This window comes from Benincasa hispida, chromosome 7 (genome assembly GCF_027475165.1).
Source record: "Benincasa hispida cultivar pf3 chromosome 7, pf3_genome.v1.1, whole genome shotgun sequence".
Taxonomy (NCBI): Eukaryota; Viridiplantae; Streptophyta; class Magnoliopsida; order Cucurbitales; family Cucurbitaceae; genus Benincasa; species Benincasa hispida.
This window is the reverse complement of record NC_143484.1, coordinates 51,881,078-51,905,513: the sequence shown is the minus strand read 5'-3', so window position 1 is coordinate 51,905,513 and position 24,436 is coordinate 51,881,078. Positions and strand designations below refer to the sequence as shown.

Genomic DNA, 24,436 nt, shown 5'->3' with positions numbered 1-24,436 from the left:
GTATTTAGCAATTATTCAAAATAACTTTTCATGGTTATTTTAATCCATTTTTATTAAAAGTATTTAAATAAACAATTTTTCCCCTCCTTGTGAAGAAATCAACTCTAAGTTGTTGGACCATACATCTTTTAAAATTTGATTTATATTTTTAACTTTTTGGACTGAATTCAATGCAATGTCAATTTGAAAATAGTCAATTGTACGACAAAAATGATTATAGGTCTAGATTATCAATTTTCTCAACAAAATAATAATAATAATAATAATAAATAATAAGTCTATGACCAATGTACCCACTTTTTATTTTCTCTGATAAGACTTCCACCATTTTTGCCCCTCCAAGTCTAATATATGTGTTAATCTAAGGCTTTCAATCCATTAGATTTGACACAATTAGTTTTAGGATCATATTTTCATCTTATAAAATGAGACTGGCTCAAAATTGCTGTAAACTGTGTTACAACTTGTATATCAATATAAAATATTTAATTGCATGGACTTATTTTTAAATATAATACACTATTTTGCTGTACAATTAGAATTATAAAATTGGTTTTTTCTTTTTTAATATTTGAGATTTTCATGTAGATTAAAAATATTATATTTATTGAATTTGTAGTGTTGTGTCTATTTAATCCTTTAGTTCATGTGGTTAGAAAAATTGTTAATATTTAATGAGATTTTTTTTATATATGTAAAATTAATAAGATAGGTTAGTGAAATTAAAATGACTAAATTATTACCTTCAAAATCGAAAGTTTAATAATAATTTCTTTTAACAAATTGATTTTGATCTTTTTTTTTTTTTTTCCTTTTTGAACGTGCATATTTCGATTTTATGGATAAATTGATACAATATTGATATCAACTGGTATTGCTATAAATCAATAAACTATCAAAATCATTGTTTTTACTTTCAAATTTAGCTTTAGATCTTGTTAGTAATATTGTTGGTCTGAAATGACTTAGAAGAAGAAACGTTTTTCAAAAATTCATTTTCATTTAAACAGCTCTGATAAAAACACCTTAAAATAAAACATACATATGTTTGATAACTTTTTTTTCTCAATAGCGTTTTTATATACAAATTTGGTTAGTTTGTTATAAAATAAAAGTGATTTTACTTATGTCAAATTACTATAAAAAAAAGTTTTTGGGAATGATGATAATCGAAGGTCGTGGCCAGTAGCGAGCGTGAGAGACAACGATCAGAGGTTGGCCAACTGCGATTGTCAAAGTGGCTAGAGTTTGTTGGCAATGGTGGATGTAGTTTCTCATATAATTTATGGAGAGACTAACCATTAAGCAATCAAAACTGATCATTTCTCTAAAAGTTGACTTCAAATAAAAAGCATTTTTAATTTATCGGTGATGTCTATGTTTTTATCAACAATATCAATTAATCTTTAAATAGGTATGGAACTTGTCGGGAATAACTTGTCAATACTTGGAATGAGTTCTCATAAATTAACTTTTTGCTTTTGTCCTATTTAATATATTGATTTTTTTTCCCCAAAACCTTTATTCCCATTTTCCCATTTAACGTGTCAATATAGGATTTTTTTTTTTTAAATAATGTGTTACTGTTTTTAACCGCTAATTTTGGGATCTAAAAGCAATTGTAAACGGATTATTTTGGACTTTGTAAAAAAGATGGGGTGTCTCTACGGCAACAGAGATAGAGATTTTCTCGGCTTTTGCTTATTTTTTTATTCCATTTTTTTTCCGATGACTGCTCATCGGTTAAGGTTGTGACATTAATCTTGAAAGCAATTGACTCAATAATAATTATAGTGATAATTACACATATTATTGCAGTGTAATTGACTGATATTATCACAATGTGGTTGACTAATTTTATTACAATTAGATTGACTCAACAACAATTAACATTCAAGGTAGTGGTAATTTTATCACAATGAGATTTTCTCGGCTTTTGCTTTTTTTTTTGTATTCCATTTCTTTTTCACGAGTGCTCATAGGTTAAGTTTGTAGCATTAATCTTGAAAGCAATTGACTCAACAACAATTAACATTCAAGGCAGTGGTAATTACACATGTTACTGCAGTGTGATTGACTGATATTATCACAATGTGGTTGGCTAATTTTATTACAGACAAAATTCAAACAACATATTAAATACATTGTCATAAACATTGTTACATGTCTGACAGCAGATTCTGTAGTCTTTTCCATATATGTCTGCACGATTTACAAATTTCCACATATCTATCTTCTTTATTTTCTTCCAAAGAATATTTATTCACTCAAGAAATATATTCTCATAGCTACCCTTATTTATATTGTACTCTTATTCATTTTTAGGGTTAGCCACCTTATTAGAAAAGTGTGTATTAAGAGTTTTGAGTGTATGGTTTGTCTAAATCTTAACCTCAATGTATTGTTATTGAAAATGTTTGTATTTGTCATTGAGAATTTTGGTTCAACAATCACTGTAGAGGAGTTTGATTTGATATTGTATTTAGGAGAAGTCTAATTACATTGAATATGATGAAAACTCGTATTTAGGGGTAACCTAAATATGATGAATGTGAAGGGATCCCACTCGGAGGGGGAGTCTAAATATGTTATATTGAGGAGATCTCATACAAAATTTTAAGAAATATTATTGTGGAAGTGAAGGGAGTTCAAACTTAGGGAGCCTAAGTTGAAACTGGTGAAGAAGCTACACGTGAATCACTAAATAGAAAGTCTATTAGATAAGTACTTTCGTTACAATGGCTAAACTCTTTAGAATAAAGTTTCGTTCCATCAGGTATATTGCCTCTGAGACGTAGGTGTTTTTGCACAAAACTCGGTGACCAATCTCTGTATCATTATTATTTTTTATTTGTTTTCATATTGTCCATTTATCATACATATTATTAGTGACGTCGTGCTTGACATTGTATTATATGTTGGGTCCACTAATTTTTCAGCGCAATTCAACAATTAATTTGTTACATATTTTGATCTATAAAATCCTTCGATTGATAATATATTTTATCCGTAAATTGAGATATTTTGCACAGTTAGTCGCACGTTCCTGGCCGTTGGGCGTGGCGCGAACTGAACCTCAATAAGCGGCCTGCCCAGTGGCCAGTACCCACGGCTCCTCTCAACTCTTTAGAGTGTTTCAATCAATTTTTATTTTACTTTTATATTCGGGTGTTTCTAAATCTCTTATCAATAATTGAGGAAAAGAGAGGACAATCGGAACAGAGATAAAAATGGTGGGGTTTTCAGTTGATTTGATTGAGTTTGTCTATTTAACTGTTTCCCCTTCATGTCTCTCTACAACGACATTGGGTCAAATCATTCTAAAACTCAAACAACACTTTTTTTTTTCTTTTTTAAAAAAATTTAACTTCAAGTCGTCAACAACACTTTACAAACAGTACTTTCATATTTGTTAAGTCAAATATTTTTATAGTACACTTTTACAAACTTAAACCCATTAAAACCAATCATTTTTAAATAATTAAGAGCACGCTTGGATTAAAGACTATCATAAAATTATAATAACCAACTCCTTGTTTCATACGTCCCTAAATGTTTTAAGATTCTAATGATATGTTGTAGATCAGTATCAAATGTTTTTATATAATAATATGTTTTAAGATTCTAATGATATGAGCCATGTATTTTACAATTCTAATATGAGAATGTTTGTTAATTAAATCCATCGCTTCAAACTAGAATATGAAAATCTAAGAAGTCGTTTGATTTTTTTTTTAAAATTAATTAGGTTTATAAACATTTACTTCCACGCATAAATTTATTTAACTTGCTATTTACTTTTTAAGTATGCTTTCAACATTTTGAAAATAAAAAATGGATTTTTTAATTTTATTTTTTACTTTTTTAAATATGACAATGATTTTTTTTTTTAAAAAAGAAAGAAAGACAAAGACCATAATAAATCAATTGTAAAATGTTATGGACAATTGTAGATAAGTAGAGGAATCCATGAAATAGTAAAATTATAAGAGTTACTTCATCTTAAATAGGTCCGAGAATGGCAGGAATAAGATCCAAGAGAGTTCCATAGAGGTGTGAGCAAAAAAATTGGGTCGGTCAGCCTAATAGGCTCACATCGGCCTCGACAACACTGAGGCCTAATAATATAATATAATATATTTGAAATAGAGCTTAATTCAATATTAACATAAATTATGTTTTAAGGATCTATGGTTATGTGATTTGAATCCCTTATCTTTATTATATATTAAAAAAATTAAAAAATTTAGCCTAAACATATATTTATATGTTTTTATTTAAATTTATTATCGTGATTAGCTTACTTAATTGAATAAGATTTTCATTTCTTTAATAATTTTAAATTTATCTATAAGATAAAAAGAAGTTAAAATATAATTTTAATCTTTATAATTCTGAAACTCATTCCAGTTTAATTGATATACTTTCACAAATTTGAATTTAGTTCGTATATTTTACATAATTTTTTGAATTGGTTTCACATTATAATTTAAAGATACATTTTTATAGAACTAGAAAAATAACAATAATCATTCTTGTCTCTACTCAAGGAAAGACACCACATTAACATGTTTTCAAAATTTATAAATTAACACATAATAGAGACTAAATTTATTTTAGAAAAATTAACCATAGACTAACAAAAGAGATTAGTAAAACTATTAAAATTGTAAGATATATATTTGAACATTTGAAAGCACGTGGATTAAAACAGAATAAGTCTTAAGGAAGAAAGAAAAAATGATATTATAACTTAAAAAAGAACGAAGAAACAAGATTTTGATACTAAATAGGGATGAAGGATACCAACCACAAACATCTTAGTCACTAACGCAATCGTATGTTAGTTGACATATGTTCACTTTGACGACGACGTATCTAAAATTATATTTATACGTATTTATATCTTCTTACATAAAATACTGGATCCGCTACTGTTTGGATAGATAGACTTTTTTTTCTAGAACATCCGTTGAAGGCGGTTGCGATGCAAAGAAGAAGGGTGTGGACTGTGGAGTGGCAATGGGCAGTGGGCAGTGGCAGCCACAAACAAAATGTACGAACAAAGCCCTGTACCTACGTCCACTGTCTCCACTTAAACAGCCCCCTCCACCCTCCTCTCCTTTTATTTTATTTTGCCTTTTTTTCCCTTCTAATTATATATATATATATAATTGACTTATTCTCATTTCCATCTCCTCCTCTCGTTTCTTCCCTTTGGCTTTGACTATCCCATTTTCTTTATTCAGATTAATTGTACGAACTCTCAAGTGTCGGCCATATTTCTTTTCAAGAAAACGGAAAAACACTCTACTAATTATCTATATAACCGTGACAAAAAAATCAAACCGAACCAAATCAATAGCAAACACAACATTGCAAAAGGAAAAAAAAAACCAATGAAAAATAAATATTCTACTAATATTGTTTATGACTAAAAAGAAACGAACAATGACAAAAACCAAACCAACACAAAAATAAAAACACACACAAATGTATCTATATTCTTTCAAGAATTACAATATTATTTTTGATTTTTTCATAAAATTTCACCATTAGAGTAGTAGAAATTCTTTAATTTTTTTTTATGAAAATTCAAATAAGAAAGTTGTGTGGCAATGACTTAGAATGGTATGACGATCCAAATTTTTATTACAGGTCAACACGTACTATTTTCATGTTCTAAAGGATTTCTTCTCCAAATGTAGTTTTGAAGTGTCAGAAAAGTCATGGATAATGTTGCAATGTTTGAAAGTCGTATAATAGTATTTATAAAACAAATGACAAAATTAAGCCGTATTTTCTTTATAATTTAACATATTATATATGTCGAGATGTGCGTGTATATATGAAATTTTATTTTTCTATTTAATGATTGTTAGTCATAATAATCACTTTGTGACATTGAAAAACCATCATAAAATTTTAAAACATTCGAAATCTGTCTTTTCTCGTAAAAAATGCTATTGGGTTAGTTTCTTAAATTCATAAAATTATTAATTAATAATTATTTCTCTTTAATGACTGTTATTTAGGTGACACTAAAAAACTTTCATAAAGGTTCATGCTAACAACAGCGTTAATTACAATACCTTTGCGTAAAAAAAAAAAAAAAAAAAAAAAAAACATAAACATAAAAAAATCCAAAATCCACATCTCTTTCGGTCAAAGGCACATCATTTTTATTTTCTTAAATTTAAAAAAATTATTATCAGTTAATTATTTCTTATAAATAACGGTTAGTTATTACCATAAATTAAAAGAAAACCTAAAAACCTCCTTTTTTTTGTCCAAGGCATTTGAGTGTAACTTTTATAATAGTTTTTATTCCTCTCCTTTTTAGATTTGACTTTCTTCTCGTATCATAAAAATATCAATTTATTGTCGTAAATATATATAAAGTGATTTTTTTTCACATGTTTGAGACACGTTCCCACACGTGTGTGCACACATAGTTTTTCTTATCTCAAAGTTAATAACAAACAATAAATTAACAATAATATAATATGAATGGGTGGATGTCATGTTTGGTTTTGGAATTTTGTAAATAATATAATACAAATCTATACCTTAAACGCATGTTTGGCTTTCATATTGGTTAAGGTTCAAATCCACTACCGTTTGGCATTTGTGGCTAAGGATATCTTATTTTCCATTTTTGTGCGTACACGTAACACGTAAACGAAATTTAAATATATTTATATACGAAACATGAGCATTATCCTTCTCCTATTATTAATATCTAAGTCTCTATTCAAACCTGTTTTTGAAGGCCAAGAAAATAATTAAATTTGTTAAAATCAATATAACTTGACTAGTGTAGTATTTGTACTAATTTTTATTTGGTCTCTAGATTTTTAAATATTATATTTTTAGTGGTTAAGTTTTTAGTTTGATTTCAATTTAGTCTATAGATTTCAAAATGTTACATTTTTCACTTGAGGTTTGACTTGTGTTTCAATTTGATCACTCAGTTTCAAGATTTACTCTTTTGATCTCGTTTTTTTTTTTTTTTTTTTTCTAATTAAATATTCATTTTTTATCTTCATTGTTGATGTCTATTAATTGATTTAAAAAAAATTATAATTCATTAATTTTTCACTATTTTTATCACTATTGAAATTAATTTAAATTTACACGGCATGATTATTTAAAATTAATTATTAGTTATTGATGCCAAAGACTAAAGTGAATAATGAGTGAAAATTTGAGTCTCAAGGGTAAAGTTGTAAAAATTGGAATCATGGACTAAAATGAAATTAAACTCAAAACTTAATGACTAGAAGTGTAATATTTTGAAATTTGGAGATAAAAAAGAAACTAAACCTAAAATCTATAGACCAAAAAGATATTTTTCTATGTATTTAGCTTAGTTAGAGCTTTCTAATGTTAAAACTTTTGTTTTTATCCAATTAATTAGACTATAAATATTAATGATTAGCCTTAACTTTAAGGGTCGTTTGATTGACGGGTTTTATGCATGGGAATTGGTACAAGTATCCAATTTCCATGTTTGTTTCACAGTTTTCAACTTTTTGCTTGGAATAAATAAGCTATTCTCAAGCATCCTCATTTCCCATCGATAAGGTTTTTCTATTCCCTTCCAAAAGTGTGGGTTTTCTCTTTTCCTTTATTTAACTGTTTTTCATTTTACATATAGTTTCATTTTGAATATAGTTAATCAATTAATCAATTAATAAAAATAATAAAAATATTTATTTATAAATCAATAATGATCTATTAAAATATTTACTTAACTTATTTTTATAATAAAAGTTTATTAAATGAATGGAATTATTTTTCACATAACTTATTAATTTATTAACTAATAATATCTTAAACATATTTAATTAGTAAACTGGGATTAGTTAAATTTAGTTAGTATTAAACTTCATTTTTCAATAATAATAATTTATTACTTTATTGTTTTTTAATAATCAAGTAATTTATGGAGATTAATTTTAATTTGATCATTCATTATGAACATAGAATCATCACTAATTATTTATAAGAAGTTAATTATTTATTATGATTAATTTTTATTACTCCATTCATTATTAATATATCATATTTATAAAACACTTTTTTAGTATTCTTTAGTAATATATCATATTTTTATCTCATTTTCTTGACAGTTTACATAATATATTGTTCATTAAAATACATTTTCTTATATTATTTAATTAAAAGTAAAATTACTAATGTTGAAATTAATTAATAATAAAAATGATTAAGTGTTAAATTATAATTAGTATGACGTTCATTAAATGCATTAATTGGTTAATTTTAGTTATAAATTACTTAATCTTCAAATATTTATGATTGAAATTATTATCGATTCATAATTAGTTAACTTTTTATTGACATACTGAATATTATTTATTCTTTAAATTATTAATCTATTGCAATTGTAATAAGATTTTCATGTTTTTTCCTAAATTAAACACAAACACAATTTTTTTTCACAAAATTCTGATAGCATTTTCATGTACAACCAAACATAATTATTTTTTATTCTTAGACATCCTATTCCCAGACATATTTTATTCGCAGATATTTAGAAAACCTTAAACCAAATAGTCCATAAGTTTGATCAAAACTCATTAGAAAATAATGTAAAATAATATGACATGTCGTATATAATTAAAACAAGTGATGATGTATTTTTTTTAAGTATAATATAGGTGGGAGATTTAAATTTTAAACCATACATCTCTTAATCATTACCTATATGCATTTTAGATGAATTATGCTTGATTTCACAACAATGATGTATTAATCTTCCATGATGATTTAACAATTTTAAGCTTAAAGATATGTAAGTTTTTTTATCCAAAAAAAAAGAAAAAAAGAAAAAAAAAACTTAGAGATATGTAAAATTAATATCTTAAAAGAACTAAAATCATTAGATGATTAGTATGATATACAAAAAGTGAGATGCAAATAAAAAAAATCTTAAGGACAAAAGAAAAATTAAATACATGACCTAACAATAGGTAGTTAAAATGATAACAATTAGCATCACTTTTCTTTTGGTCGAAATTAGTTCATATTTTTATATTAGTTTTTCTTTTAAGTAATGCAAAGAAAAACGGAGCTAAACAGATACTACATCATTAAATACAACAACATCAATTAATGGGTTTCGTCTTCGAGCCAGACAAGTGTAAGGAGTAAACGAGTCATGAAAATTTTATATCCTACTTTTGTTATAGAAAAAGGGCATAATAAATATATACAAATATTGAATTATTTATGGGGTATTTGGGGGTAAGCAATAAAGTTGTTTAGTTTGATAGTTGTTAAGTGTGAGGAGTTGCCATGAAGCCCATAGTATATATGAAGTTGACAAGTCATGAAATTTATGTTTGTTGTTAAAATACTATCTTGTTATTTATTAATATTTTAATCATGATTTTTTTAAAAAAACATATTCACATATTGTTTGGACAATTCAAAACATAAAGCTAAAATTAAAAAAGAGATTTTTATATAAAAAAATACTCCTTGAACCATATATTTCATAAATATCTTTAAATTTGAAAATTTTCAATAAAATTTTTTAAAGATAATTTTGGACAAATTTACCCATTTTCTATTTTTTATAGCCATTTTTAGGTAATTAATGAGAGAATACACATTTTACATATACCCTCAAAGTTGGAGAGAGAAAATTCATTTATTATGTAATATTAATTAGTTGAGGTTTGCTTCCCATTTTCAAATAGAGAGAGAAAATGTATTTAATATAATTTTGTTTTTCATTTATTGTATTTCACATATCAAGCAACTCGCTTTACTAGCATATTCATGTTATTTTTTAATATACCTTTGAATATTGTATTAGATTTTCGCAAATGTTCTAACCAACATGATGTTAAATTTTGAAGTTTTTGTGTCCGATGAGGAAAATTAATGATTCTGTTGGTAATTTACTTCAATTTCTACATAATATTGTTGGATTTTTCTGGTTGAGACAAAAGACATAAATTCAATCATTTTTAATTCAATTATCGGGACAACATATTCTCTGTAAAGTAAATCTCAATAAAGGTATAACATTGTTTACTTTTATACAATAATTTGTGGACTTCGTTATTAAATAAGCTTTCATTATTTACAGACTTCTTTCCTCGAACAATTTAAACCTTTTTAATAAATGTGAAATACTTAGAGGTTGCTTAGGTAATATGCAGTTTGTGGTGTCAAATTTTATATTGGGTGCAATGTTTTCTTTTTGTCGTTGGAGTGCTAGTTTTATAAGTTAGATTTCTCATGAGACTTGAAAATGAAGTCCTAGGTAATATGAAAATATCTTAGAATGTTGTTGGAGCTAGATTATTCACCTTCAAGAATTTTAGGTGTTAAAAAAGATGTGTTGAGTTTATAAGTATGAGATGTTCAACTATGTAATTTGTTGTTTTGGTTTGATGTCAGTGGATTTCTAAATGACTTGTATTATTAATTCAATAGGTTTCTTTTGTTATGTTTGGTTATTTAATATGTGTCTATGTTTTTCTGTTTAATAGATGTCCATCAAAAGATACAAATCAACCTTCAAAAGAAATGTCCATTGGAATATCAAGAGAATCTTAGGAATTACAAGTGAACAAAGAAGGTTTGCAAAATATTTTATTTTCTTGCAAAAATAAACATGGAAGATACATTACTTTATTTTGTATCATTTGTATACTTTGTTCTTGGAAATGATTACAATGTTTTATTTTTGTAATGTTAATAGATTTATAAAATTTCAATTATGAATCAAAGTCATGGTATTTAATGTGTTATGAAGTATTTAATATGTGTGGGTTGAGTTTGAGTCACGATTTTATTTTTAACACAAATATAAAAAATGATATATAAATTATTCTTGTTGAGAAAAAAATAATTGTACCCCTTATAGCCATGAGCAAAGCTATAACAAAATATATATAGTGAAAAAAAAGTGTTATCAAAAGATTATTAGAGTAAATATACCTATTAGAAAAGACTAAATAACCTTACTATAGTATAAGATTAAAGCTATAAATACTATATTATAGCATTAAAAAAGTGATATTATAAGTTAAAGATAACGTATTATTTTAGCTATATAAACATACTATAGCTTTAATAAAAGACGCTATTAAATGTTTTTATAGCAAAGTAAATAAGCTAGACCTTCATAATTTATTATAGCATCCAATATAGCTCTACAAAAATGCTATAAAAAATCTCAAGACTTTTAATAACATGAGCAGGACCTTCGAAAATGACTATAAAATATCTTTTATAGCCTTTTTCGTTAGCTATCGTATCCGTTATTTTTTATAGTGCAATATATGAAATACACTTGTAAATATATTTGATATGTTCTTAAATACAATTGGTTTCATAACAACTTGTTGGTTTTTCTAGCAGATTCATGAATATTTTTAAATATGCCTTAGAATTTTGTATTAGATGTTTGCAAATAAATCAATATATGAAATATAAATATACTAGTTATACCATTCAATATAACAATACAATATATAGACTACGAGTATATATTGTTTAATCAAATTCATTTATCAGTTATACCACAGTATATATAAAACACACTTTGACTCAGTGTTCAATATATATTGCAGTATATATCATAAATTTCATCTATGTCACAGTACATATCATAAATCCAAAATAGTCGAAAATAAACAAAAATATCTACCACATTATATCACAGATAGATTCGATGTTCAACATCAAACATATATATAAGTGTAAATATCATCAAACAAAAATCTAAATAAAAATCGTCCTCGTTTATATAAACTATACGAATATATATATATACACACATATATGTACATTTATTCATTGGTTTGCATGCACAAGAACACTAATCATCTTCAACTCTTCTTCTTCGTGAAGTCCTAAATCTACCGCCGCTCCTGTCCATCGCCACCTTGCTTATTGCGCCGCCCTACCTATCGCCATTGACAGTCAAATCCACTGCACATCGTGCCGTCGATCATCCCGTGCCGGATCTGTTCGCCCAATGTTTGATCTATTCAATGACTATCCAGTCGTTGTCCAATAATAATAATATAAATAAAGAAGTGGAGAACAACATGAGGACCAAACCAACGCCGGATCTATTCAATTGAAATAAATAGAAGGTATAAGATAATAGTATAATATGAACCTATAATTAATGTTATCTATGTAAAAAGCCCTTGAACAAACTTCAAAAAATGGGCCAAGGAGTAGAGTCAATTCTACTAATTTTAACTCTCCTCCTTAGATCAAACATAACAGCCTTACGTAATTAAGGAGGATAATATATAAATGATACTTGGTTGGTAGTTGGTGTAACCTATTAAAGGTGAGGAGCCTTGTTGCCGAATTGGCAACCACTAGAAGTGTCACTCAATGATCAATCTACATCCATCTAGCACAATGATCAATTCACACGTTCACCAAAAAGAAAACACCACAACTCAATTTTAGTACATAAGAAATAACCATATTAAAGGGAAAAAAACCTTGAAAAGGACATAGCTCAACTTCTCATTGTTTTATTCATACTATTCTAAATAAATTATTATTTATTTATTTATTATTTGATTCCTATAACAAATTTACACTAATTTAATATTAATTTATCAAATACCATGACTATTTTTTTTTATAGTTTAAAATTAAAATTTACTAAACACTATTTTACTTATTTTCAACAAAATTGCCAACAATTATTTTAAAAGTTACAACAATCTCAAATGAAGCTTTAATATTGAAAATTTATCGAGAAGATCTTTTTTTGTCTGATAAATTAAATTTGAAATCAAGTGATAATTTTCACCATCTAATAAGTCTACTTTAGTCATTATAACTAAATTACAACATTTTTATATGCTTTTGCAGAGAATACATGTGATCACAATTTAAAAAAAAAGATTAAAATGTCCATAATAATAATATATATAAAGAAATGGAGAACAACATCAATGTTTTTTTTTATGTGAATCATAAAAATAATTATTTTTACGTACAAGAATTAGAGGCTTTAAAATACAAGATTGCTATAAGTTTAATGGGAAAAATAGATAACATCAACTTTTTTTTTTCTCCCTTCAGTTTTGTCTGTCCTTCAATCAGAACAAAATTTGATCATTTTCATCTTGTATAACAAATAATTTCTATCTTTTTAAAATATAATTTAAAGAAATAAAATGTATAATTGGTAATGTAAAGAAAATTATAAATAAATAACTTATAAAAAAAATCATAAACTCAATATCAACATATAAATAATTAAAACCTAAGTCAAAACGAGTGTAACTTAACTTATATAAACATATGCTAAGTATGAAAAAAAAAAAGAGTTAAAAATTACTTTTGGTCCCTGAACTTTCTCAAGAGTAACAATTTAGTCTTTGAACTTTGATTTTTGATGATTTAGTCCCTGTATCTTTCAATTTTGTAACGATTTGGTCCCTAAACTTTAGTATGTAACAATTTAGTTCTTGTACTTTTAAAATGGTAACAATTTAGTCCCTCACGTAAAAAAAAATTAATCAAAGTTAGATATCAATTTTTAATATTTTATGATGTAGACTTTATATTTTGTAAAAATATTGAGTCTCTAACAAATTAAAGGTTTATGTATGCATGAAATCTCATTAAATTTTATCATTAATTTCTACAATAGGGACTAAATTGTTATAAAATTTAAAGTACAAGGACTATATTCTTATATAGTAACGTATAGAGACTAAATTATTATAAATTAAAGTTTAGATACCCAATAGTTATTTCTATTAAAATTTAGAGACTAAAAGTAATTAGTCTAAAAATAATTTGTGATTCAAATTCCTATGCACGATTTTTTTTGTTTAAACTTGCGCCTTGGTCTACATATAAAAAGCACTCTTTCTAAGCGTTTGATCTAATGGGCCGGTGCGGCGAATATGGAGTTGCGGCCCAATATGAGCACAACTCGTAGGATTTCATTTATTGAAAATATAAAAATATATATTTTTTTGTTTCACATGTATATTAGGCCAAAATATAAATCAACATAGCTTGATGCTAATTAGCTTGGCCTTTCTTTATAGAGGTCTTAATGATTCGATCTTCTATTTTCACTATTGTTAACTTAAAAAAATATATTTATATAAATTCTAATTAAGAAAATAAAAAAATTGCACTCTACACAAATAAAAAAAAAAAAATCGCAAAAAGAAGAATACCGTCTTAAAAAATATTAATATTAAAGTACCAAAAAAACAACTATTTTCTATCACAAAAATGTTAATATCAACACTTGCATTTTAAACTTAGATTGCTCTTAAAATTGTAACTTTTTTTTATAAAAAAATTTATAATTTAAATCTAATTTTAAAGTCAAATAATACATGTTTTGTGTTAGTTGAATTATATATATATTCATATTGGTTATTATACCTATCTTTTTTTGTCTTTAAATGGTAATTTTGACATTTATTTAATGATCAATGTCAATTTGTACCTTAATTAAACTTATTTTTGTACCAAGCTTGATTCCATTGAATTAATAAATTAATGAGTGAATTATTAAAAAGTTAAAAATAGTGTGGAATGTGTATATACTAATTACCGTTCAATTATAATTATTTAGTGTATAGGTTATTATTTTCTTTTTTTTTTGGGAGAAAGTTGTGGTAAATTTAGAAGAGATTTAACTAATTTTCTCATAAGTAAATAATTTCAACCAATTTGATAATTAAGTCTATAGATACTACTTCCATATTCAATTTTTTTTTATATTTTATTTTATTTCCTATCTACCAATTTAGAAAACCAAACTAAAATTTCAATCCTAAAAAGTAGCTTTTGAAAATTTGTTTTTGTTTTAAAAAATTAACTAAAAATTCAACAATAATTTTCCTAAAAAATAGGAATGAAATAGATTTAATTTAAAAAAAATGAAAAGTGGTTTAATATTACATAATTATCAAATAACAATATCTAAAAGATGTATTAAACGAAAATTTTTTTACTAAGAGACAAGAAATACAGAGGGTGAATGAAAAAGTCGACACGTAGAAATCTACAGTGATTTCCATCGCAGAGCTCTGAGTCGTGTCGTAATTTCGCGGCCTCTTGTTAATGGCTACGGGCTTTTGGCCTTTTGTTCCTACTCTTACACGCAGAATAGGAACTTGACGAAGAAGAAGAGGATGATGATCGGTTTGAGCATTCAAGGCCTATTAGATTTGTTCGTCGCCGGAGTTTCTCTCGTCATCGGTTTGGGAATTTTCGCTCTTATTGCTTCCATTCTTTGCTCTGCTGCTTTCTTGAACTGTGCCAAGGATGTTTCCTAATCCAGCTTTCCATCGGAGGTACGCTATTCTCAATTTTCATCGTGTTCCGATTCTTTTCGTTGTCTGTTTGTTCTGAATCTTTAAGAGTAATATTGATTTCAACGGTAACAAAAATGGCAAGTTGAATTGATTGCTCGTTTGTTGCTTTTTCTTCCTTCGAATTTCACCGGGAAAAGATCGAATGCTTTGGTAATTAAACTTTGATTGATGAAAGGGAAGGGATGGATGCAATTGGATTTGAGGAATTCTGTAATTAGTTTTTCTTTTTCTTTCTCGAATACACCATACCACGGATCCCATCCGGATCCGCGACGAACCCTAGAGGTCTGTAGAACCCTAGCACGCGAGGCTCCGAATACAATGCGATATTGAAAATGCCTTTACGAAGAAGGTCCTCGATAATCCTCTCAATCACAGCCTTACCTAAACCAAGCCCTTGGAAGGAAGGATCCACCACCACATCCCATATAATCGCGTTGAACACGCCGTCGCCTGTAGCCCTAGCGAACGCCACCGGCCGTTGCGTTTTACCGTATTGGATCCAGAGCAAGGCGTCCGTGTTCTCCAACGCGATCCTGATCTTATCCGGATCGCGTTTGGGGAATCCGACGGCGGCGAAGACCGAGTTCAGATGGTCGAGGTTGAGGTCGGAGACGGTACGGTGAAGCACGAAGCCGCGGGATTCGAGGTCCTTGTCGGAGACGCTATAGCTAGAATTCGCCGGCGACGCTTGGGCGGAGGCGGAGACGGCGACGTTACGATGATGGGGGAAGATGGGGTTAGTGAGACGAAGAGAACAGGAGAAAGGGGCGGAGGTGATGGCGGGGAGTAGCATTGTTTGAGGAAGTTAGAAAAGAAGAAGAAGAAGAAGAAGAAGAAGAAGAAGAAGACGGAGCAATGGGAGAAGTGAAAGTTATCTGAAAATGGAAGCAATGGTTGGTGTAAGGGAAGCCATGGAAGTGAGTTCAGAGAGAGGTTGGAATTTGTGGTGGTAATGGCGGCTTCGTATGTAAGATACAGAGCAGTCGTTTGGACTGGGAATTCTAGCTTTTCCACGGATAAGTGGGCCTTTCATTTCGGACGTGTCAACAAGAAATCACTCTTTGATTGCACTTTGATTGCATTTGTGTGCATTCCATCCGTTCATCATAGGCTATATTGACCTTTCATCGTTCGAGTATAATTTGTCTAGTGACAAACACCTCTAACGTCTTCTTTTTATTATTATTATTTTTTTGTGTGGAATGCTCGAAGATTGCTCGTACATAAAACCTCCCTATTTCAGCATATTGCTCACCACTTCACGATGGTTTGAACTCGAAAAGGAAAAGGAAAAGGAAAAAAAAGTTATGGACATAGCTGCAATAGTTGAAGATTTAACTTATAATTTGCCTCTTTAGTAACCATTTGGTATTTGAAAATTAAGTATCTCATTTTTTTTAACAATATTTTACATTTTTCTTGAGTAAAATAGTTAAGTTTTCAAAACTTAGGTTTGGTTTTTAAAACATTGGGAAAAGTAGATAATAAAATTTAGAAATGAGTGTTTATAAGCTTAATTTTCAAAATCTAAAAAACCAAAAATCAAATGGTTACTACCACAACGCCTTAACAATTGAAATATTTTATTATTTTAGTAAATTTTATTGTGAAAATTTATAAGAAATAGTTTTTTCAAGTTTTCACTCTATAAAATTAGCATGTTTTTTGAACACTCATTCAAATAGTTTTTCTGTCCATCTTGAACGAGATCGACATTGAGATTTACATCTTGCTTGTTAGCCATCAAGATTCAGTTAATATTTTCTATATAATCTTTCCTTATACCAAATCGTATATATTTTTAGATTTTCTCGCAAATAGCTTATCTTTACCAAATATTATAATATAATTTTTCAAATATTTAGCTCAATTTATATTTTCACAATTAAATGAATTTTTAAACTTTTAAATGAATTTACCAATTATACAAATTGATCTCAAGTGATTACATTTTAATTTTTAAAATTTTGAGAAAGATTAAATTTTGGAAAAAAATGGTAAGTTAAGAAAAATATATAAAATCTCGATATTACTCTCGGACATATTAACGCCAAAATTTTATATTTTTGAGCTTTCTCGATGAATTTTCGGACAAATTAGAATCGAGATTCTATATATTTCTCATATTTTATTTAATATTTTGTACATTTGTTTTTTTTTTCTCAAAATCTAAAAATTAGAAGTCAATCACTTGAAAACCATTTGGATAATTCAGAAATTCAATATAATTGTAGAAGAGAAATTGGACGAAGCATTTGAAAAGTTATAATATTTAGTTGAATTTGTAGAAATTATGAAAATGTATAAGATTTGGTATAAGATTTTGGAAAATTATATAATATTTGAAAAAATTCTCTATTTCTGACAATTTTCATTTTATTGTGTCAAAATGAGTTTAGTTGAATTGAATGAAATTATTTATTAATAATAAAAGGGTTTGTAGTTCATATGCCCCATTGTTCTAAATTACCGTTGATTTTTACCTTGAGATTGGTATGCAGAATGTATTCTACGTTGAGATTTTAAAAAGTTTTTGAAAGGTATATAACAGATAACGAAATCTGTATGCAAAGGTAAAAACTGCAATATAAAAAATGGTAAAGGGTAGTTCTGTTTTGGAACAACGGAAAAAAAAAAAGGAAAAAAAAGGAGGAAAAAAAATAGTGAAAACGGTTCATAACATAATATATATGAGCAAAACGAGTAAAAAGTTCACTGAAGTTATTATATTTTCCTCAACAATTCTCAAGCATTGAAACAAAATTCAAGCCTACAAATTGGAATATGTTATTGCTGATTAAGATAACTTTCAATGTCGTGTGTGTTTGGATTGGATCCTAATTTGGTTTTTGTACCGTTTCTTTAGATTGTCTTGTTGAGTTGAACTTTTAACTGGTACGCTTGCACCACCTTTAAGCAATTGAATTAACCCACTCAATCTATCCGAGTCTACCAGCTGTTCTAGAGATTGGAAAATAAAAAATATATCCCCCTATTTCATTAACACATTGGCACCTCTCCAATAATAACAATAATTAAGATAAAGCAATTTGAACGGCAAATTTTGATTTTTTCTTCCTTTACACCAACGAATTTCTATAAATTAGACTGTCTTGGTGACACCACACAAGTAAAAAGATACCAGAGTACCATAACTATTTTGCTTTTATAGTTTTTCAAATTTAGTCCAAGTAATCCTTTTCACATAGAAAAAGACTCTGTAAATTTGTTTTTATAATGTTTTCAAAAATTATAAAGAGAATGCTAGTAAAGGCCCCCTTTTTTTTTTTTTTTTTTTTCCAATCTCATTTTTGAAAAATTAATTATAATCTAACAGCATAATATTTTTCTTAAACATCTTTTTTAAGGAAATTGTTGGAAATAACCTTCAAAAGTTGTATTTTTCACAATTAGCATCTATTTTGGCATTTGGCAATTCGATCCTCGAGATTTAAATAAAAATTTATCTTCATATATCCAAACTATTGATTTTTTGGGCTTTAAGATTTTTTTGGGCTTTCTTAGGGTTGATTTCGGTCATAAAGGACCAAGAAAAAATCACTATAACAAATTGCCAAAAATGGTTGCTAGTGGGGTGTTCATGGATTGTATTGGGTTGGGTTGAAAGACATTTTAGACCCAATTCAATGTTCGGGTTAATTGGGTCATTTATTTAAAATTCTATTCTAAAAAGAAACAAAACGTAAATATGTAAAAATCTAATTTAATTATTTTCATATATTGAATAAAGATTAACAATTCAATTTCAATTTATATATTTATAGAGTGAAAAAAACTATTTTTAAGAGTTGTTGGAGAGTAAATTATTCAAAAAAAATATATTGGAATTAAATAAAATTAAATTCAATACATGCATAAATAATTGTATTATAAGTAATATTTTTTTAAAAAATTAATAATAAATTCGGGTTGATTCAGATTGGTTTGGGTTATATTAGGTGAACCCATAAACTAATCAAACCTATAAAATTTTCATTTATTTGAACTCAACCCAACCCAAATGAGTTGATAACCCAACTGGTTGGGTTGGGTTAATCGATTTTTTCGGGTCATCGGGTTTTTTGAATACCCCTAGCTGCTAGTTGTGAAAGATAAAAAGGAAATTGTCAAAAATAGCACATTTAAGTTTTTACTTTACAAAACTAGCATCCTTTTTTAAAACTTCTCAGTCTATCTCGGACGTCGACTACGAGATTTTAGTTAAAAAAATCAACTTTTGACTGTTTGGGACTTTCTCGGTACATCTTGCCAGATTATACACCGAGATTATGTGCATCTGTGTTAATCCGAAGCAAAATACCACCAAGATTTCATATGAAATCTCGAGCATAATTAATATCGAAATTCATATATTTGAGCTTTTTCGGTGGAATCTTGGGCAAGATTAACCTCGAGATTTTATCTATATCACAAATCTTACCCAATTTTTCGAAAAAATTCATCTTTTTCAAAATTAAAAAATGTTCAATCAATTTGAAAAATCTACTTTGATAATTGGAAAACTCCATTTGGATTTTTGGAAAATCATATAATTGTGAAAACAACTATGCTAAAAATTTGAAAAGTTACATAATAATTTGATATAATTTTAATTAACACAACAAAATTTGGAGAAAATTTGAAAATAAAATAAGATTTGGGATGATTACATAAAAAAAAATCAATAAATCTTGGTGTATCATTAGGCTGGATGTATGGTCTAAAATAACTGATAATTGAAAAAAAAATTGATTTTTTAACTAATTTCGGTGTTCGATATGAATCGAGAAAGACTATTTTTACAAATTTTTAAAAAAAGTGTCAATTTTGTAAGGTGAAGTTGTAAATGTGCTATTTTTTACAATTTCCATTCCCCTCTAGCTTTGCTTTGCAAAATCCAAGCCGATGGTGTGTGAAAAGCCGCTTGAAGACACGGCCATGACATGAAAACAGAGAGAAAAAGACAGAGAAGAAACTCAAAAGTTGGTATTATGCTTTTTAAGGATCGATATCTTTGATTATTATTACCTCCATCCACTTTCGTTTGGTTACTTGCTCTAATATTTTTATCCTCATACACCCAATGAGGGCTCAACTCTCTAATATTCTTTTTGGGTTTCGTTTGGGAAAGGGAAGGAAGACCCAACAACCAGACCAATATTAGTTGTTGCATCTTCTCTTGACTAAATCACTCTAACGCAGCCATGCAAGAAATCAGCTTCTTCTATAAAAATTGGATGCCCATTCCCATCTCTCCCACTTTCTTAAACCCCTAAAAAAATGGCAATCTCAAATAAAGTTTATGGAGTGATGATGATAATGCTTTCTGTTTTCTTTGTTGTGAGCCACAGCTTGTTTGAAACAGGGGAGCCCCGATTGACATTGGATTATTATGCCAAAACTTGTCCCAATGTGTTGCAGGTTGTGAGGAAAGAAATGGAGTGTGCTGTGCTTTCTGAACCACGCAATGCAGCTTTTGTTGTCCGATTGCACTTTCACGACTGCTTTGTTCAGGTTCATTTCATCATTCAATTCACTTTTTGTTTTGGTACATCTCTTTATTATACTGAAATTGTCTTGCTTCTTCAAATCAGAGCTTGCATTTTAAGTTTATGGCCTCACTTAGCTTTCGTGAAGCCGGACTTATTTGATAACGTTCTTGTTTTGGATTTTCGGAGTCTTAGTTCTTGTTTGTTTGTTGTTTTCTTTTTCTTTTGAAAAAGAGAACAAAAATATGTAAGGTAATTGTTTGTTTGTTATTACTTTTGGTAAAGTTTAGTCTCTAAATTTTGAAGTTTGTGTCTATTTGGTCGCTAAACTTTTAAAGTGATTATAAGTTCCTAAACTTTTAATTTGTGCTTAACAAGTCCTAATCCTTCAATTTTGTGTCTTATAGGTCCTTGATAAATTCAAAATATTTTTAAAAACTAATTGATCTATTAAGTTTGAATATGATATCTTATGAAACTTATAATTTTCAATTTTGAGATTAGCATATTTGTGATTTTAAAAGATTCGAATGCTCAGGGGTGAAACTTATAATTTTGAAAGTTTAAGAATCAAATAGACACAAATTTTGAAGCTCAGAGAGTAATGAAGTTTGAAACTAGAATTCCGTGATTTTTCCCTCTCAAAACTTGGCTTGAATTTTTAAATATTTTGTGAAAAAGTGAATCATAAAACAAAGAAGCTCATAGGTGGATGTATTGGTTTTTATCTTGTTTTTATTTTATCGAATTGAAAATATAGGCATGATATTCATGTGAACCGAACTCACAATTGTTAGGATTTGAATTAGGGGTGCGACGGATCGGTTCTGCTGGATGACACTATAACATTACAGGGAGAGAAAAAGGCTTCCATCAACATACACTCCCTCAAAGGCTTTAGAATCATTGATAGGATTAAGAACAGCCTTGAATCAGAATGCCCTGGGATTGTTTCTTGTGCAGATATACTCACTATTGCAGTTAGGGATGCAGTGATTCTGGTAATTATTAACCCAAACTTTAAGCTTTCAATTGCACTTCTTGTTTTTTGTTTTCTGAAATTTATGCTTGTTCTCCCAAATCCGTTAATATGATTTTCACATTTCTTAAAGAAACACTTGAATTCTTAGTCAAGTTCTAAGAACAAAAACAAAGAAAGGGGATAAAGGGACAAAGAAACTTATTTGTGGAAATAGTGCTTCTAAGCTTAATCTTCAAAAACAAAAAAACTAAGACCTCGTTTGGTAACCATCTTGTTTTTTTATTTTGGTTTTTGAAAATTAAGCTTATATTCTCTCATTTTCTTACCCTGGTTTGCATTTTTCTTAAATACAAGAGTTGAATTCTTAGCCAAATTCTACAAACAAAAACAAGTTTATAAAAACTACTCTTTTTAGTTTTCAAATTTTGGTTTGATTTTTAAAAATATGGGTAAAAAGTAGATAACAAAACAAGAAACCTAGAGGTGGAAGGGGTGTCTGTAGGCTTAATTTTAAAAAATTAAAAATAAAAAACCGCATAGTTACTAACCAAGGCTTAAATGGTTATTAAACGAGGAGGGGATTATGGAAACATATCATTGTTCTTACTTCTTAAAAATTATATTCTGGATCTAAAATCATTGATGAGTGTGACAAGTGCTAATGATGGAATTGTTTGCTTTGCAGGTGGGTGGCCCTTACTGGGATGTTCCTCTTGGAAGAAAGGACTCCACAACTGCAAGTTATGAACTTGCAAACTCAAATCTTCCCTCTGCCAATGAGGGACTTCTCAGCATCATCTCCAAGTTTCTTTATCAGGGTCTCTCTGTCACTGACATGGTAGCTCTATCAGGTATTACATTTGTGAAATTTTATCTATCAACTTTGGTGATAACTATTAGATTGTATAGTTTGGTTATCGAGTTTATGTCCCTAGACTTTTTAAGTTGTGTTATATATGTAGTTCTTATACTTTAAGAAGTGTCTACTGAATCCCGCTTCATTAATCTATGCAACTTCGATATTTTAACACTTTCTTGGCACATTTGCTGTTTTAGCTAGGAGGTGTGTGGTGGCTTCATTTTAAGAAGATTCAAACTTTTAATAATTTATGGAGCTAACAAGAATGACCTTTTTCTTCATTGGGTTTAACAATTGCAAGCAAAAAGAATGAATCATCAACCTTTGAAATGGTAATCAGTGTCTTGTTTACCGAGCTACTCATATTAGCGCTAACAATAAAGATCTAACAGACACGAAATTGAAAGTTCATATTCTATTATAATCTTTATAAAGTATGCGGACTTAGATAAACATAATTTTTGTGATACAGGACTAACTGACAAAACTTTAAAGTAAGTTCATGCAACCTTACCGTTGCCTTTCTAAATTTTGTGATATATTGAAAATGTTAGCAAAACTATGAAAGCTAAAACAAGTCATTTGTAGAAAGATTTGGGCCAGTTTAAATCTTAGGAAACAGAAGCTTATAAAGGTGAGTTTGGAACTTGTACTTTCCAGGAGCGCACACAATCGGAATGGCGAGGTGCGAGAATTTCAGAGAAAGGATTTATGGGGATTTCGAAGCAACTTCAGATACTAACAACCCGATTTCGAGGTCATATATTGAGAAGTTGAGGTCAATTTGCCCTCTAGTAGGGAAAGCAGCAGAGAACAACATAACAGCAATGGACAATGTGACACCTGAGCTGTTTGACAACTCTTATTTCCACATGTTGATGAGAGGAGAAGGGGTTTTGAATTCAGACCAGGAATTGTATTCAAGCCTTCTGGGCATGGAAACAAGGGCATTGGTGAAGAAATATGCTGCTGATCCACTTGCTTTCTTTCAGCAATTCTCTGATTCCATGGTGAAGTTGGGAAATATTACCAATTCTGATAGCTTTTTCACTGGGGAAGTTAGGAAAAACTGCAGGTTTATCAATACATGAGAACAAGGGGGGAAAATTATTTGTTGTGTCTCTTTTTTTTATAAAGGAATAGTTCTGATATTATACTTATAAAATGTTCATTTTGCAAATTGTATGAGTATGAGTGGGTCTGGGTGTAACCATTCTTAAAGCATAGGAGTTTGATGTAAAACACAGGCAAATCACAATGTATGCTTTTAAATTTTATATCTTCTATACATTATATATGAAATTCTGCATTTGTTTCTTTGGAATTTTGGTTCCTATTGACTACTGCTAGGAAATATTTTTCATATTGCGGCCCTCTGTAAAATAACCATTCAATTTTCTAAAAAGAATAAAATTACTTGCCACGTGGCAAAATTTAATTGGGCAATTGGTTGTCAGCATTTAAGATTTTTTTCTTTTTTTAAAAAAATTTTATTATTATTTTCTTAAGCTTCGATTTAGGAGAAATAAATGCAAAAAGAGTGGAGCAATTTTTTTTTTTTTAATATTAAGTATTTGTCAAAATCTTGATAGTAGTTAGTAGAAAATGTTTGGTTGTTGGAAGGCGAAAACAGAAAATTGAAACTGAGGTGGTTGTTTTTAGATAGTATGTAACAATTTGAGTTCAAGAGGGGTATATGAATGAATCGGTATCACGGATCCTAAGGACATGAAAG

General features: G+C 28.3%; 3 protein-coding genes across 4 annotated transcripts; 2 read left to right on the top strand and 1 right to left on the bottom strand.

Moving 5' to 3' along the window:
* Positions 1-14,887: 14,887 nt before the first annotated feature.
* LOC120081819 (Acyl-CoA N-acyltransferases (NAT) superfamily protein) lies at positions 14,888-16,164 on the bottom strand. The gene has a single exon (XM_039036992.2). The coding sequence runs from the start codon at positions 16,162-16,164 to the stop codon at positions 15,583-15,585; it is 582 nt and encodes a 193-aa protein (XP_038892920.1). The 3' UTR covers positions 14,888-15,582.
* On the top strand, positions 15,186-16,616 carry LOC120081820 (chaperonin 60 subunit beta). Its single transcript, XM_039036993.2, has 2 exons — positions 15,186-15,347; positions 15,506-16,616. The coding sequence occupies exon 1, from the start codon at positions 15,186-15,188 to the stop codon at positions 15,327-15,329; it is 144 nt and encodes a 47-aa protein (XP_038892921.1). The 3' UTR covers positions 15,330-15,347; positions 15,506-16,616.
* LOC120081818 (Peroxidase superfamily protein) lies at positions 15,299-24,025 on the top strand. Of its 2 annotated transcripts, XM_039036991.2 has the most exons (5): positions 15,299-15,347; positions 20,793-20,885; positions 21,670-21,861; positions 22,528-22,693; positions 23,362-24,025. In XM_039036991.2, exons 2-5 carry the CDS (start codon positions 20,808-20,810, stop codon positions 23,790-23,792), a joined length of 867 nt encoding a protein of 288 aa, XP_038892919.1. In that variant the 5' UTR covers positions 15,299-15,347; positions 20,793-20,807; the 3' UTR covers positions 23,793-24,025. The 2 variants fall into 2 exon arrangements, with proteins under 2 accessions (XP_038892919.1, XP_038892918.1); XM_039036990.2 differs by lacking the exon at positions 15,299-15,347 and having other exon boundaries at positions 20,503-20,885.
* The last annotated feature ends 411 nt before the right edge of the window (positions 24,026-24,436 follow it).

What these genes read in the sequence shown, in the direction of transcription:
- LOC120081820 (XM_039036993.2), top strand. Translation starts at nt 15,186, where the DNA reads ATGATGATCGGTTTGAGCATTCAAGGCCTATTAGATTTGTTCGTCGCC.
- LOC120081819 (XM_039036992.2), bottom strand. Translation starts at nt 16,164, where the DNA reads ATGCTACTCCCCGCCATCACCTCCGCCCCTTTCTCCTGTTCTCTTCGT.
- LOC120081818 (XM_039036990.2), top strand. Translation starts at nt 20,652, where the DNA reads ATGGCAATCTCAAATAAAGTTTATGGAGTGATGATGATAATGCTTTCT. An exon ending in TTCACGACTGCTTTGTTCAG is followed by an intron (nt 20,886 to 21,669) that starts GTTCATTTCATC and finishes GATTTGAATTAG; the next exon opens with GGGTGCGACGGATCGGTTCT. An exon ending in TTAGGGATGCAGTGATTCTG is followed by an intron (nt 21,862 to 22,527) that starts GTAATTATTAAC and finishes TTTGCTTTGCAG; the next exon opens with GTGGGTGGCCCTTACTGGGA.